The 16,472-nt window shown below is 43.3% G+C and overlaps 1 protein-coding gene across 6 annotated transcripts; it reads left to right on the top strand.

Annotated features, from left to right (window-relative positions):
* Positions 1-5,126: 5,126 nt before the first annotated feature.
* On the top strand, positions 5,127-16,281 carry LOC124467089 (peptidyl-prolyl cis-trans isomerase G-like). 6 transcript variants are annotated; one of them, XM_047019211.1, is made up of 15 exons: positions 5,127-5,211; positions 5,579-5,857; positions 5,974-6,033; positions 8,085-8,141; positions 9,290-9,346; positions 9,496-9,654; positions 10,493-10,549; positions 10,699-10,857; positions 11,694-11,750; positions 11,900-12,058; positions 12,311-12,406; positions 15,270-15,347; positions 15,429-15,497; positions 15,620-15,685; positions 15,800-16,281. In XM_047019211.1, exons 1-15 carry the CDS (start codon positions 5,154-5,156, stop codon positions 15,856-15,858), a joined length of 1,470 nt encoding a protein of 489 aa, XP_046875167.1. In that variant the 5' UTR covers positions 5,127-5,153; the 3' UTR covers positions 15,859-16,281. The 6 variants fall into 6 exon arrangements, with proteins under 6 accessions (XP_046875167.1, XP_046875168.1, XP_046875170.1 ...); XM_047019212.1 differs by having other exon boundaries at positions 15,444-15,497; positions 15,800-16,279; XM_047019214.1 differs by lacking the exon at positions 5,974-6,033 and having other exon boundaries at positions 15,800-16,279.
* Positions 16,282-16,472: the final 191 nt, after the last annotated feature.

Genomic DNA, 16,472 nt, shown 5'->3' with positions numbered 1-16,472 from the left:
CCTCTGACAACTCACCACCCTTCATCATCAAAGGCACAGCGATTTATTCCATTCCACATCAGCTCAAAAACACCACACACATAGATAGTCAAGTATACTTAAAGTGCCACATTAGAACCTTTTAATTCATTGTATCCTGAAAATGTTTTCTATAAAACATTCAACTGCAATATCTTTTCTACATTTCCAACACAAATGAATCAATCAAATGTTGTTATAATGATTAAAATGTACATACATTTCATGATCAGAATGTCGTAATGACATTTCAATTTGCACATGATTTCGTCAAAGCTGTATACCCATGTAATCACTACCAAGAGGATCAGTAGTGATTTCTCCAGGGGACTGATTACATGGGTCTGGTCCACAGACGGGAGGATAAACTTTTCCCTGCACATCGCTTCGTTGAGGGGAGAGAGGTCTACACTTTAAAGAGGAATCACCGCCACCTTGTGCCCATGTCGGCAGACAACAGCAGTGAAACACAAGAGCATGCTGCAGGGGTTGACCGGCAGGATACTTTGACAGACACTGGTCAGGTGTCTCCGGAGGGGCCTCAGGGCACTCCCCAAACTGTGAGAACCAGGTCTGTCAGGTCTATCACAAAGCCAGATCGTTTGGATCTGTGAGTCTGCAAAAGGGAAAAAAAGAAATATACTTAAAGTATTAAGTAACAATACCGGGTGGTTTATTAATGTTAAGTGTTATGAGGGTTTAAAGGGAGGGTGAATCCTGTTGTGTGTTAACTGTAGGGTGACTACTTTGTGTTCATTCGTAGCTTGATATTCTTTATTGTAATCCGGTCTCAATGTGAGTTCACAGGATAGAAGAGTGGTAAATAGTACAGTAAAGAAATGTGTTATGGTAGACCAAATGTTTACATTACATTTACATTTTACATGTATTCATTTAGCAGACGCTTTAATCCAAAGCGACTTCCAAGAGAAAGCTTTACAAAGTGCATCGGTCACTGATAACAACAACAAAATAGCCCCAAAGCATTGCGGGTAGCCAAAACAAGAAGCACACATTGTGAACAACCCAAAAATAAATGCCAAAGGGAAGAACCATAAGAGCATGTAGTTAAGCAAGTTACAATTAAACAACATGAACCTCTAAGTGCAAGTGTACCTGTAAAAAAAGCAAGCAACAGTAAAAATAAAAATAAGATTAACTAAAATAGAATATTTCGCAGCGAATACAACAGTTTAAATCAGTTGCCACTAACCAACAAGAGCAACAGGTGTCTAAGCAAGAGTCATTGTGATCCTTAAGGAAACTAGCATTGGTGTCACGACTCAACACACAGCGTGCCCTCCAGGACAAGGAGCAAGGCCGGCTCAGCTGTGAGGAAGTGAACGGCCATGTTTAAAAGGAACCCTGTATTGGTTGTCAGTGCTCATTCATGGTTTGCGTGCTACGGGCGTTACCTCACTTGGAAACTTTTGATACGGAAACTCTTTACCTGTACTGGATCCTGCTTGCCTCGACTGTGGATTTTGGATTACGATTTGGACTGTTCACTTGGACTCTTGATTCATGGTATTGAACCCTGCTTGTCTCTGACCTCCCTTTTGTCTTGCCCTACCTGGAAACCTCAATTGTGCTGGCTGCTCTGTGTACCTTGACCCTAGACTGTGCCTTGACCTTGATTGTGGATTACCCTTGAACCAACTGTCTTGATGAACTTTAAGTTTGCCTTTGCCTCAAGTATTATTTGATCCAGTGTGTGGTCGTGACTTACAATCCTGCTTTGCGTTATTCTTTTGTTGACTACTTTATGTGATCAAAGTAAATCAGAACCATTAAAAACTCTGAACTGCATCTGCGACTGTGCTCTTCATTCCAACCTGACAATCGGGTTCAGCAAACCATTCCTAAGTACCGTTGTACTCCCGGAACAAGTGCGTCTTGAGCCTTCTCTTGAAGGTGGAGAGACAGTCTGTGTCTCTGATGGAGGTGGGGAGTTGATTCCACCACTGGGGGGCCAGGCAAGAAGCGCTTGTGTTGGGACGGTGGAGCTTGTGGCGGTCTTGAGCGGTGGGAGTGGGACCACCAGGTGGTTGTCTGAAGAAGACCGTAGGTGGCGGGTGGGGGTGTAAGGCTGCAGGAGAGACTTGATGTAGTCGGGTGCAGTCCCGTTCACTGTTTGGAAGGTCAGTACCAGGGTCTTGAATCTGATGCGGGCCGTGATGGGTAGCCAGTGGAGGGAAATGAGGAGCGGAGTAACGTGGGAGCGTCTGGGTAGATTGTAGCCCAGACGTGCCGCTGCGTTCTGAATCCTCTGAAGAGGGCGGGTTGCGCATGCTGGGAAACCGGCGAGCAGCGAGTTGCAGAAGTCCAACTTGGAGAGGACAAGTGCTTGGACAAGTATCTCCTGATCTTCCGGATGTTGTAGAGGGTGAATCTACACGACCGGGAGACCGCAGCAATGTGGGCCGTGAGGGAGAGCTCATCATCCATGGTAACCCCAAGGTTCCTGGCAGAGGATGAAGGGGTCACCGTCGCAGATCCAAGGTGGTTGAGACGTCGTGGGAGATGGAGGGTTTGGCCGGGATGATGAGAAGTTCTGTTTTGGCGAGGTTCAGCTGGAGGTGGTGCTCGGTCATCCAGGCGGAGATGTCTGCGAGGCAGGCCTCAATCCTAGCTGAGATCCCCGGATCGGTTGGGGGAAACGACAGGTACAGCTGCGTGTCGTCAGCGTAGCAGTGGTAGGAGAAGCCATGGGAGGTGATGATTGGTCCAAGTGAGGTGGTGTACAGAGAGATGATTGGTTGGGGTCAAGCAGGTTGTTCTGAGAAAGTTAGACAGTTGGTTAGATACAGCACATTCAATTGTTTTAGAAAAGAAGGGTAACAGCAGGGGCGGTTTAGGGACGGGCAGACCGGGCAGCCGCCCGGGGCGGCATTTTTTCATGTCAGGTGGGGGGCACACAAGCATTTAAAATAAGAAACCTCTGCATGGTTTTCTCTTATTTATAATTTCAGGTTGTGGAGAATTGGCATATTGGCGCCCCCTTCAGGCCACCTCTGCTTGCTGAGACGGTGCATTTTCCTTTGTTTGCCGCCGCCAGGTAGTAGCGGTGCTCGTTCTCGTTCCGTGTGCTTTCGGGGGGGGGGTAAACTCGCCCTGGGCACACAATGTGCTCGGACCGCCACTGGGTAACAGTGATACCGGTCTGTAGTTCTGGAGGACGGCAGGGTTAAGGGAGGGTTTTTTGAGTAGAGGGGTAACTCTGGCCTGTTTGAAGGCAGAGGGGAAGGTGCCAGAGGTAAGAGAGGAGTTTAGGACATGGAGCAGAAAAGTTATGATGGAGGGGGAGATAGTTTGAAAGAGAGGGGAGGGGACAGGATCAAGGGGGCAGGAGGTGGGGCGATGAGAGAGAATGAGGTCAGAGAGCTCTGACTCGGATCGGACAGGGGAGAGAAATTGTGCACATTTACGCGTTACTGCAACGCTCTACCCATTTTAGCAACAACTTTGTTGACGTGATCAGACCATGAAACCGTTAAATCCAGCCAAAGTCCAAGAAGCTTCACATGTTTTACTTGCTGTATATTTTGACCATTTACCTGTATATTAATTTTTGGATTATCAGATAATCTATACTTAGAAGCAAATATTATACTCCTAGTTTTTGAAATATTTAGAACAAGTTTATTTGTTTTGATCCAATTATACAATTTCCTAATCTCAAACGACAGAACCTGATTAAGCTCTGAACATGTAGGAGCTGCAAAATAAAGAGTGGAATCATCAGCAAACATAGTCAATGTAGCCTTACTGAGTATATACGGCATATCATTTGTAAAAATCGAAAATAGCAAAGGTCCGAGGCAACTCCATTGAGGAACACCACAATCCAGGGACTTACTACACGATAATGCCCCATTAAAATAAACTCTTTGCGATCTCTCCGACAAATAGCTCTTAAACCATCTGATTGCTGATGAAGTAAAACCATAACTAGTAAGTTTGGAAATCAAAATGTCATGGTCAATCACATCAAAGGCTGCACTGAAGTCCAGTAAAATTGTACCCACAAGCATTGAGTTATCAATTCCTGTTAGCCAGCTATCCGACATTTGCGTCATTGCAGTGCAGGTGGAATGACCATGCTTGTAAGCATGCTGAAACTTAGTAGTCAAATCGTTGTTAGAAAAGTAATCTTGCACTTGCTCAAATACAATCTTTTCCAGTAATTTACTTAAAATAGGCATAATGCTAATAGGCCTACTGTTATGACCACAGAAGGTTGATTTTTTATCTTTGGGTAAAGGGATTATCTTGCCCTCTTTCCAAAGTTTTGGACACACCCCACCAATCAGACATCTGTTAAAAATGTGACAGATTGGTTTAGAAATATGTCCCGCTGATAACTTTAACAGCCGACTATCCAAGTTGTCTGTACCAACAGACCTACCCACAGTTAAAGATCTCAACAACATTTCCACCTGCTCAACATCAACCTGATAAAATTCGAAACTGCACATTTTATCCTTCATAATACACCTTTCACTTAGTATGTATATTAGTCAAGTATGTGTCATGTAGTTATGGGTATGTTGGAACTCTGTCATCTACATATTTACATGAGGCAACAACTTTGAACTGAGATTCCATGGGCCTACTGCTTGGACTAAATAGAATGTTCCTATTATTTTATTGTTCATTGATATGTATTAATGGTATTGAGAATGTACAGGCGTTGCTTACATTTTTGGGTAAGACATTTTCAGCTATACAATTAATGGAGTGCTGTGTCCATGATTCAGCTGGTGATTAAGATGTTGGTTACTGTTGATTCGGTGTGAATTTTAAATGTAGTTTGTGCACTTGGGTAAAAGTGTTTCAAGGTTTGATTTAGAGATATTACTGTGCACTCTACATCTACACTAACAATTATGTGCATGCAGTCTGTCAGGCACACACACACACTAGCACAAATAACATACTTTATACAGATGCATGTTGATTGAGTGCAAAAAACAACTTTTCGACCTCCAGAGTCGTGGCTCTGTGTGTTGACTGTGTTGATCTGTATGTGAGTCTGTGTGTGTGCTGACTTTGGGGTTACGTGGACCCACTTCCCTTTGAACAATTGCAACAGCTGTCTCAGCTTCAACTCAGACCAGACAGATCAAAGAGTCATGATGTCCACTTACTTCTGCTTCCTAGTCTCTGTCTTGATCGGTAAGAACTACGCAGGTAAGCTCATTTCACATTGCTTCTCTACGGTATCTTGCTAAGTGGAAGACTGAGAAAGTAATTTTATATTGTGGTGCATATAATGTAGATACTTTAAATCATAGTGTGTATTGTTTTAGATTTCATAGACATTTTCAGCAGTCTCTTTACTTTTCCTGTATATTTTTGAATTGTTTTTCAAAAGCTTGTCCAAATAATGATATTTTCTGATATGTAGTGGATGTGGATCTTTCTAGTCCAATTCAGGAGGTTCTGGAGCCTGACCTGTATGATATAGGATGTACACAGTGAAGTAAGGCTTCCTGCATCTAGTAACACACTGAGACAACAGCAGTTATACTTTATGCATTCATGTTTGTCATGACAGAGATGACCTGTCAAACTGTCCAGCAGAAGGACACCGCCACGCTGAGTTGTGGGCACTCTGAAGGTGATGTAACATGGAGCAGAGACCAAGATGGAGGAAGAGTTGACATTCTGACTGTGAGAAAAGGACAGGACAGCGAGGACAAACACATTCATGACCCAGGCAAACGTTTTAGTTCAGTGGCAGACAAATCACTGACTATTTTGAGAGTGATTTCCTCAGATAGTGGGGTGTACTACTGCAACGGTGAACCAGTGGTGAATCTGACAGTGACACCAGGTGAGTCTCTGAGAGCCAGTAGACAGTGTGGTTGAAATAGACCAGGAACCTGCTCTGTTGTGGCCTCAGAATACAGGTCAGCTGAAGTGTTGTTTAATTTCTTCTCAACATCACAGAAAAAGTCCCAGAAGAAGTTCAGAAGAGAACATGTGTTCCAAAAAGTCCACCAACTACAAGTAAAGTATTGTTCTGGAAGCGTCTGATGGATTTACAGTGAACAGCTTTATTGCCTTATTTTTTCTACTAATACAAATCATGTGTTCATTTAACAGACACTTTTACTCAAGGCAATGTACAGGGAAGTTGATATTGTGACCTCTTGATCAGTAGTCAAATGCTCTACAACTGAGAAAACCCTGTTTCCTACTGATGACTGTGTTGAGAAAATGTATAACACACATGCGTGGTGTTGCTTTGCCAGGAAACCAGAAACGATACTAATGCTAACTAAGAGTCTGACTGAGTTTTTTTCCCTCATAGCAGGCGAAACCGTCAGGGCCTTGAGTGACGCAAACCAAACCACGTTACTATGGCAACATGAAACCATAGTTAGCTTTGCAACACCACTCTGCTTTGTCTTGTTTTGCGTTTGTTTGACTGGAACAAAAATACAGCACCTTCCACCCCCTTCCCAGGCCCCCCTCCATCTCTCTATTCTAATTTAATGTGATCTATTTGACATATTTTCTCAGTTTAGCTAACTGAGAATAGTGTCACTGAGACTCATTTTGAGTTTACATAAGAGACTGAAAGTCTCCCAATAAGGTGTGGTCTTGTTTAGTTCTGTGGTGTTTGCAAACACCCAAATAGGTTTGTGTTCACAAATTATAAGTAGAAATTGTTCATGAAATATGATTCAGCCAATGACAGCTCTTCTGCAGAAAAATGCTCCATGGGAATGGTCAGAGACATGTCAGAGAGCATTTGAGGATTCTAAGAAGTCCCTACAGTCTAATCGATTGTTGGTTCATTATGACCCTGAGTTTCCCCTCATCTTGGCATGTGATGCTTCACCATATGGAGTGGGAGCTGTGATTTCTCATCAAATGAAAGATGGACGCAAAAGACCAATAGGGTTCGCCTTACAAAGTTTGACAAAAACAGAACAAAATTACTCAAAAATTGAGAACGAGGCGTTAGGCCTGATATTTGGAGTTATGAAGTTCCTGTATGGTAGGAAGTTCCTTCTAATCACAGATCATAAACCTTTGCTCAAGATTCTAGGGCCTAAAACAGGTGTGCCTACCCTGGCAGCCATGAGAATGCAAAAATGGCCGCTGATTCTAGCAGCATTCTACATACGGGATCCAGTACAAAAGATCTGAGCAGCATGGAGATGCAGATGCTTTACGTAGGTAACCTGTGAGATCTGGTGAAGAGGTTGTATCAAATCCAGTGTAGAGAGATTCTTGTCTTCATGACTTTATCTCAGCTAAAGAGATAGCAAAGGAAACTGAGAAATATCTTGTTTTAAAAGTGGTTATGCATGTAGAAATGTCAGGTTGGCCAAAACATGTACAGGATGTGTCACTAAAGCCGTATCTACAGAGAAAGTTTGAGCTTACTATCAAGAATGTTTATGTGTTGTGGGGGTTACGTGTGGTAATACGTATTGTTAGAGGTGGATGGAGTCAGGTGGCTGAGCGGTTAGGGGATCTGGCTAGTAATCAGAAGGTTGCTGGTTCGATTCCCGGCTGTGCCAAAATATGTTGTGTCCTTGGGAAAGGCACTTCACCCTACTTTCCTCGAGGGAATGTCTCTGTACTTACTGTAAGTCGCTCTGGATAAGAGCGTCTGCTTAATGACTAAATGTAAATGTAAACATGAGTACCACTGGGGGATAATAGAAATGAAAACCCTGGCCAGTAGTCTGTTCTGGTGGCCCACTCTAGATGTGGAGATAGAAGCTGCCGTTAGTCAGTGTAAGATTTGCCAGCAGCAGCGTAGCATGCCTGCTACTGCTCCAGTACACACCTGGAAATGGGCACCCTCTCATGCGAAGTGTCTGAGGCGTTCTTGACAGCTGCAATACACAGGATGGGCTACTTTCAATGACAGGAAACATGGCCAATGTAACGCGAGAATGCAGGATATTACACATAATCCTCCAAGATGTTACAGTGTTTTTACAGTTCAGGGGTATAATCAAAAATGTTTTCTAGGGCTCCAATACTGTAAGGGCTGGTCCTGACTATGTATAAAGGTGCTGTATGATACCTCCTTTCAGATGTCACCATGACCACTCACACCACTAAGAACCCAACCACAAGAGTTAAGAACACAGGTCAGTTTCTCCAGATGTTAATGTCACAAAAACTTGTTGATTCTTTGTTTCATGGAGTAAGTAGAAGACAATGTACGTTGTAGAAGGCGCAAATCATTCACATGGGGCACACTGTCATTATTTATGGAAATACGAGATTTGATTAACAGTGACTAAAAGGACAGTGTCAGTGGGTGAAGAGAGTGAAACCACAAAGAAGGATGAGAAGAACAAGAAGGATGACAAAAAGAAAAAGAAGGATGGAAAGAAAAAAGACAAGGAGGAAAAGAAAGAAGTGAAGAATGAGAAGAAGGATGAGAAGACAAAGAGTAAGTCTCCACATTCGTCCTTCAACTATGTGATGAACAGGATATCTACTATTTGTCATGTCTGCTCATCTCCATCTCTGAGGTCATTATGGAGTGATCTGTGCACATAAAAATGTCAACTCTACATATAGTATTTTCAAGTTTATAACACACATTCATGTTGTATTCAATTTGCATTCAGAACCCAGAAACGATACTAATACTTACTACGGGTCGGACTTTTTGCATTTTTTCCTCCCTCATAGCAGGCGAAAGATATGACTGACGCAAACCAAACCACATTACCATGACAACATGACATTACGTTTGTTTCAGTTAGTTTACACCACTGCTGTTTATCTTGTTTTGTGTTTGCGTGACAGTGACAAAAATACAGTAGCTTCCACCACCCTCACAGCCCCCGTCCCTCTCTCTGTCTGTCTGGGTTCAATTTTAATGTGATCTATTTGATATTTTATCTCAGTTCAGCCAACTGAGAATATTGTCACTGAAAAGTCCATGTTACACTAGAGGCTGGAAGTCTTACTAAGGTGTAGGTCCTGTCTGGTTCCTCTCATGTGAAGTGTATCAGGCATTCTTGACAGCTGCAATACAAAGGATGGTCTGTTTTCATGACAGGAAACTTGGCCAATCTAATGATAGCATGCAGGATATTGTGCACAATCCCTCCAAGATGTTACAATGTTTAATTTCTTGCAGAAATTGTGTTTTACAGTTTAGGCTTATGAACATATTGGAGGGGGGGGGGGGGGGGGGTATAGAAAATCTTGCCTAGGGCTCCAATACTGTCAGGGCTGGTCCTGACTATGTATAAAGGTGCTGTATGATACCTCCTTTCAGATGTCACCATGACCCCTCACACCACTAAGAACCCAACCACAAGAGTTAAGAACAAAGGTCAGTTTCTCCAGATGTTAATGTCACAAAAACTTGTTGATTCTTTGTTTCATGGAGTAAGTAGAAGACAATGTACGTTGTAGAAGGCGCAAATCATTCACATGGGGCATACTGTCATTGTTTATGGAAATACGAGATTTGATTAACAGTGACTACAAGGACAGTGTCAGTGGGTGAAGAGAGTGAAACCACAAAGAAGGATGAGAAGAACAAGAAGGATGACAAAAAGAAAAAGAAGGATGGAAAGAAAAAAGACAAGGAGGAAAAGAAAGAAGTGAAGAATGAGAAGAAGGATGAGAAGACAAAGAGTAAGTCTCCACATTCGTCCTTCAACTATGTGATGAACAGGATATCTACTATTTGTCATGTCTGCTCATCTCCATCTCTGAGGTCATTATGGAGTGATCTGTGCACATGAAAATGTCAACTCTACATATAGTATTTTCAAGTTTATAACACACATTCATGTTGTATTCAATTTGCATTCAGAACCCAGAAACGATACTAATACTTACTACGGGTCGGACTTTTTGCATTTTTTCCTCCCTCATAGCAGGCGAAAGATATGACTGACGCAAACCAAACCACATTACCATGACAACATGACATTACGTTTGTTTCAGTTAGTTTACACCACTGCTGTTCATCTTGTTTTGTGTTTGCGTGACAGTGACACAAATACAGTAGCTTCCACCACCCCCACAGCCCCCGTCCCTCTCTCTGTCTGTCTGGGTTCAATTTTAATGTGATCTATTTGATATTTTATCTCAGTTCAGCCAACTGAGAATATTGTCACTGAAAAGTCCATGTTACACTAGAGGCTGGAAGTCTTACTAAGGTGTAGGTCCTGTATGGTTCCTCTCATGTGAAGTGTATCAGGCATTCTTGACAGCTGCAATACAAAGGATGGTCTGTTTTCATGACAGGAAACTTGGCCAATCTAATGATAGCATGCAGGATATTGTGCACAATCCCTCCAAGATGTTACAATGTTTAATTTCTTGCAGAAATTGTGTTTTACAGTTTAGGCTTATGAACATATTGGAGGGGGGGGGGGGGGGTTATAGAAAATCTTGCCTAGGGCTCCAATACTGTCAGGGCTGGTCCTGACTATGTATAAAGGTGCTGTATGATACCTCCTTTCAGATGTCACCATGACCCCTCACACCACTAAGAACCCAACCACAAGAGTTAAGAACAAAGGTCAGTTTCTCCAGATGTTAATGTCACAAAAACTTGTTGATTCTTTGTTTCATGGAGTAAGTAGAAGACAATGTACGTTGTAGAAGGCGCAAATCATTCACATGGGGCATACTGTCATTGTTTATGGAAATACGAGATTTGATTAACAGTGACTACAAGGACAGTGTCAGTGGGTGAAGAGAGTGAAACCACAAAGAAGGATGAGAAGAACAAGAAGGATGACAAAAAGAAAAAGAAGGATGGAAAGAAAAAAGACAAGGAGGAAAAGAAAGAAGTGAAGAATGAGAAGAAGGATGAGAAGACAAAGAGTAAGTCTCCACATTCGTCCTTCAACTATGTGATGAACAGGATATCTACTATTTGTCATGTCTGCTCATCTCCATCTCTGAGGTCATTATGGAGTGATCTGTGCACATGAAAATGTCAACTCTACATATAGTATTTTCAAGTTTATAACACACATTCATGTTGTATTCAATTTGCATTCAGAACCCAGAAACGATACTAATACTTACTACGGGTCGGACTTTTTGCATTTTTTCCTCCCTCATAGCAGGCGAAAGATATGACTGACGCAAACCAAACCACATTACCATGACAACATGACATTACGTTTGTTTCAGTTAGTTTACACCACTGCTGTTCATCTTGTTTTGTGTTTGCGTGACAGTGACACAAATACAGTAGCTTCCACCACCCCCACAGCCCCCGTCCCTCTCTCTGTCTGTCTGGGTTCAATTTTAATGTGATCTATTTGATATTTTATCTCAGTTCAGCCAACTGAGAATATTGTCACTGAAAAGTCCATGTTACACTAGAGGCTGGAAGTCTTACTAAGGTGTAGGTCCTGTATGGTTCCTCTCATGTGAAGTGTATCAGGCATTCTTGACAGCTGCAATACAAAGGATGGTCTGTTTTCATGACAGGAAACTTGGCCAATCTAATGATAGCATGCAGGATATTGTGCACAATCCCTCCAAGATGTTACAATGTTTAATTTCTTGCAGAAATTGTGTTTTACAGTTTAGGCTTATGAACATATTGGAGGGGGGGGGGGGGTTATAGAAAATCTTGCCTAGGGCTCCAATACTGTCAGGGCTGGTCCTGACTATGTATAAAGGTGCTGTATGATACCTCCTTTCAGATGTCACCATGACCCCTCACACCACTAAGAACCCAACCACAAGAGTTAAGAACAAAGGTCAGTTTCTCCAGATGTTAATGTCACAAAAACTTGTTGATTCTTTGTTTCATGGAGTAAGTAGAAGACAATGTACGTTGTAGAAGGCGCAAATCATTCACATGGGGCATACTGTCATTGTTTATGGAAATACGAGATTTGATTAACAGTGACTACAAGGACAGTGTCAGTGGGTGAAGAGAGTGAAACCACAAAGAAGGATGAGAAGAACAAGAAGGATGACAAAAAGAAAAAGAAGGATGGAAAGAAAAAAGACAAGGAGGAAAAGAAAGAAGTGAAGAATGAGAAGAAGGATGAGAAGACAAAGAGTAAGTCTCCACATTCGTCCTTCAACTATGTGATGAACAGGATATCTACTATTTGTCATGTCTGCTCATCTCCATCTCTGAGGTCATTATGGAGTGATCTGTGCACATGAAAATGTCAACTCTACATATAGTATTTTTCCATTCAGCTAATTATAAAATCTATTACTAAAGTGAGGATCTTTTCAGAGTCACTTTCCCTTTCAGAGTCACTTTCTACTTCCTATCTTTCTCTGATGTCATATCCTGTCTCAGGTCATTGGCGGCTGCTTGTGGGTGTAGCCGCTGGAGGACTGGTGCTGGTTCTGTTTCTCTTGCTTGTGGGGTTCCTCATTAGGAGACGCTGGGCAGGTAAACATTAACAAGCTAAACATGTGTCTGACATCTGTGCATTACATAAGATAGTACCATCCATTCATCATCTACCACTTTTCCGGGGTTCGGGTCGCCACCTAGGCAGCAACCTAAGCAGGGAGGCCCAGACTTCCCTCTCCCCGGCCACTTCCACCAGCTCTTCCTGGGGAACCCCGAGGCGTTCCCAGGCCAGCCGAGAGACATAGTCCCTCCAGCGTGTCCTGGGTCATCCCCGGAGATTGCACTCTACCCTTTTCCGGTCGATAACCATGGCCTCAGATTTGGAGGTGCTGATTCCCATCCAAGCCGCTTTGCATTCGGTTGCGAACCGCTTCAGTGAGAGCTGAAGGGACAAGGTTGAATGTCTTTTCCAAATCCACAAAACATGTGTAGACTGGTTGGGCGAACTCCCATGCACCCTCCAGGACCCTGCCGAGGGTGTAGAGCTGGTACACAGTTCCACGGCCAGGACGAAAACCACATTGCTCCTCCTGAATCTGAGGTTCGACAATCCGACGGGCCCTCCTCTCCAGAACCCCTGAATAGACTTTCCCAGGGAGGCTGAGGAGTGTGATCCCCCTAAAGTTGGAGCACACCTTCCGGTCCCCCTTTTTAAAGAGGGAACCACCAGAGGTCTGCCAGTCCAGAGGCACTGTCCCCGATGCCAACGCGATGTTGCAGAGTCGTGTCAACCAAGACAGCCCTACAACATCCAGAACCTTAAGGAACTCCGGGCGGACCTCATCCACCCTAGGGGCCCTTGCCTCCGCGGAGCTTTTCAACCACCTCGGCCACCTCAGCCCCAGAGGTAGAAGGCCCCCCACCGATGTCCCCAGACTCTGCCTACACGCCGGAAAGTGTGTTGATGGAATTAAGGAGGTCTTCGAAGTGTTTCTTCCACCGATCCAGGACATCCCCCGTCAAGTTCAGCAGCGTACCATCCCCACCATATACAGCGTTGACAGTGCACTGCTTCCCCCTCCTGAGTCGCCGGATGGTGGTCCAGAACCTTTTCGAAGCCGTTCGGAAGTAATTCTCCATGGCCTCGCCAATGGAGGCCAGGAACATGGCCCATTTGGACTCAATGTTCCCGCCCCCCCCCCCCTCTCCCCCCCGAGACATGATCAAAGCTCTCCCGGATGTGGGAGTTAAAGCTCCTTCTGACAGAGGGTTCTGCCAGCCGTTCCCAGCAGACCCTCACATTACGTTTAGGCCTGCCAGGCCTGACCGGCATCTTCCTCCACCATCGTAGCCAACTCACCACCAGGTGGTGATCAGTTGACAGCTCCACCCCTCTCCTCACCTGAGTGTCCAAGACATTCGGCCTCAGATCCGACAACACAACTACAAAGTCTATCATCGAACTGAGACCTCGGGTGTCCTGGTGCCAAATGCACATATGGACACCCTTATGCTTGAACATGGTGTTTGTTATGGACAAGCCATGTCTAGCACAGAAGTTCAACTACAAAACACTGCTCGGGTTCAGATCGGGGGGGCCGTTCCTCCCAATCACGCCCCTCCAGGTCTCACTGTTATTGCCCACATGAGCATTGAAGTCCCCCAGGAGGGACGAGGGCAACGTCTGAGGTTCTTGTTGATACCAAATAGATTCACTTTCCACTCTCAAAAAGAGGGCAACAGCACAGAATAGCTTTATGTACTTAATTCCTATCTAATACATCTTGGGTTGAAAACAAGATTTTAAATTAATGGCATGACCACTGTAGTACAATCGAAAAAGAGTCCCAAATGTCTCTAGACCATAGGCCTACAATCGATCCCAGGAAGGGCAGTTTACGTGTCACTACGGGAGGCAGCAGCAGCGGGGGGTCGTCCGTGCGGGTTCCCTGTTCGTTCGTCACCTAAGTCAAATCAAATGTATTTGTATAGCCCTTTTTACACGCAAGCATGTCACAGAGGGCTTCACATACGCCCACAGAACTGCCCCTCAACCAACCTAAACCCTCAAGGAAGACAAGGAAAAACTCCCAGAAAAACTCCCAAAAGGAGAAATAATGGAAGAAACCTTGGGAGGAGCAATTCAGAGAGGGATCCCCTCTTCCAGAGACGGTTGGTGTGAGAGAGGAGCAGAACACAGGCTAAACATAGTCATACAGTTCAACTTTAAAGATGTAGGACAGGAGCGGGAGACTCGCTGTTGGCCGTCATGGAGACTGGTTTCCGGTTGACGACCAGGTCCAGCGTTGGCCGACCGACGACCAGGCAGGTGCTGACAGCCCACACAACCCACACCACAAGGGATGTGTGTGGGGAGGGGGACTGTTGCTCTTTTCTCGTTTGTTCCTTTGTCACCTGTTGCTCTTTTCTCGTTTGTTCGTTCTTATGTTGATGCTTCGCAAACTCCAGATAAGCTCACCCCCAAGGGCCGCTCACTCTTTCCTGGTTGTCCCAATATCCGTTCTTATTTTTTCGTCTTCTCTGTCTCCAATCCGCTCTTAAATCTCCTGAGCTGAGGGGTGTGGTCCATTAACCAGGTGCTACTCCAGTCTAGCATGTAAAAGGAGGGGACAAGGGTGTCTCTCAGACTACATAAATCTCCACATCCAAATCTGGATGGCTCACTCTGACAAGGAGTTATTCATGATATAACGTGCTTTGTACACATGCTGTTAGGATTTCAAATCCATTTCAGTCAAAAGAAGTCAGGAAATCTGTCTTGTAATCTGTTTAAGCCTTACACCCCCCTGCAAATACAATGCACCATTTGTAAATCCCTCTGGACAAAAGTGTTGACTCAATAAAGTAATATGTCTGCAGCCCTGTCTGTACAAATCCCCCTGGGATATATCTGGAGCTGGTATTTATGGTCTCTCATGTTCTCTCAATGTGTAACTAGAGGGTGACAGAGATAGACGGTTAGACCACGTCTATGCAGAAATATCAGATGTGACGCAACAACCAAAGGATGAATCTTGTGAGTGTAACAGAAAAGTTTTCTTTCTTTCTTTACTGAATTCTTTATAGGCTGTGTCTTTACTTTTATAGATGAAAAAAGTTTCCCTTTCACCAGGTTCTTCAAGTCCTAAAGAACATTCTGTTTACAATCTGGCTGGTGCACAGGAAGGTTGTTTATTTAAAATTTGTTTTTCCTTTATAGAATGTCTTCATACTACATTAACTAGCTTTCTTCACTCTTTTCTGTATATGAAATACTTTTGTGTTTTTCTATTTTACTTCTAATTCCAGTTATTACTATGGACCCCATATATCACACAATCCAGGACCCTAACATTACAACAAATCTCAGCAATGGTAAGATTTAATCTCCATCATCAAGGAGAACATCTGTTCTGATGTTTTAGTTTTCTCGTAATGATACACTAACTAACACTATCACTAATTTGATGTAAACTTTCCTCTGAACAGGGGAAAACCCTTACTTCTTGGCCCAGAATCCAGATGTTCCTGAGACCAGCTTTGACTAGATCTTCTCTTCTGTTCTCTATCATCTACAGTGTTTGATGATCCATTTGATTTATTAATTACATACATAATCGTAATTTTCTCATACAAATATTTATAGAAAATCATTATCAGATTTTCTTTCATTGTGAGTTGGTGCAACTTATTTGGAGGGATGTGCAGAGATGGCTACAGTCCAGGGAATTCGAACTCTTACAGCTGACAGTGAAAATAATAAAGTGAATGTTTTTCTTTGAAAATAAGAAATTAGACTTGATTTTTAATATTTTGTTGTTTTTTATGCTTAAGATGTTGTAAGGCTAAGACCAGTTTTAACCACCGGGAGAATGAGGTTTTGAGTTCATCGTTGAAACTAAAAGACAAAAAAATAATAGAGATTTGATTAGTGTTTAAGCGTGTATGCGTGTATGAGCATGTGTGTGTATCTGTGTGTGTTTATGTTTGTGTGTGTATGTGTGCCCTGTCTTTTGTATATGTAGGCCCTATGTGTTTTTATTATGATTTTTCCTATCCTTAATATAATTCCCGGTTATGTTCAACCAGAGGCAGATATTTTGTTGATTTTGTGACAACTAAGCCCTATGTGCCTTTTTGTGTGGGTAATGTTGGTAATATT

The sequence above is a fragment of the Hypomesus transpacificus genome, chromosome 4 (genome assembly GCF_021917145.1).
Source record: "Hypomesus transpacificus isolate Combined female chromosome 4, fHypTra1, whole genome shotgun sequence".
Classification (NCBI taxonomy): Eukaryota; Metazoa; Chordata; class Actinopteri; order Osmeriformes; family Osmeridae; genus Hypomesus; species Hypomesus transpacificus.
This window is presented reverse-complemented; position numbering and strand designations above follow the sequence as displayed.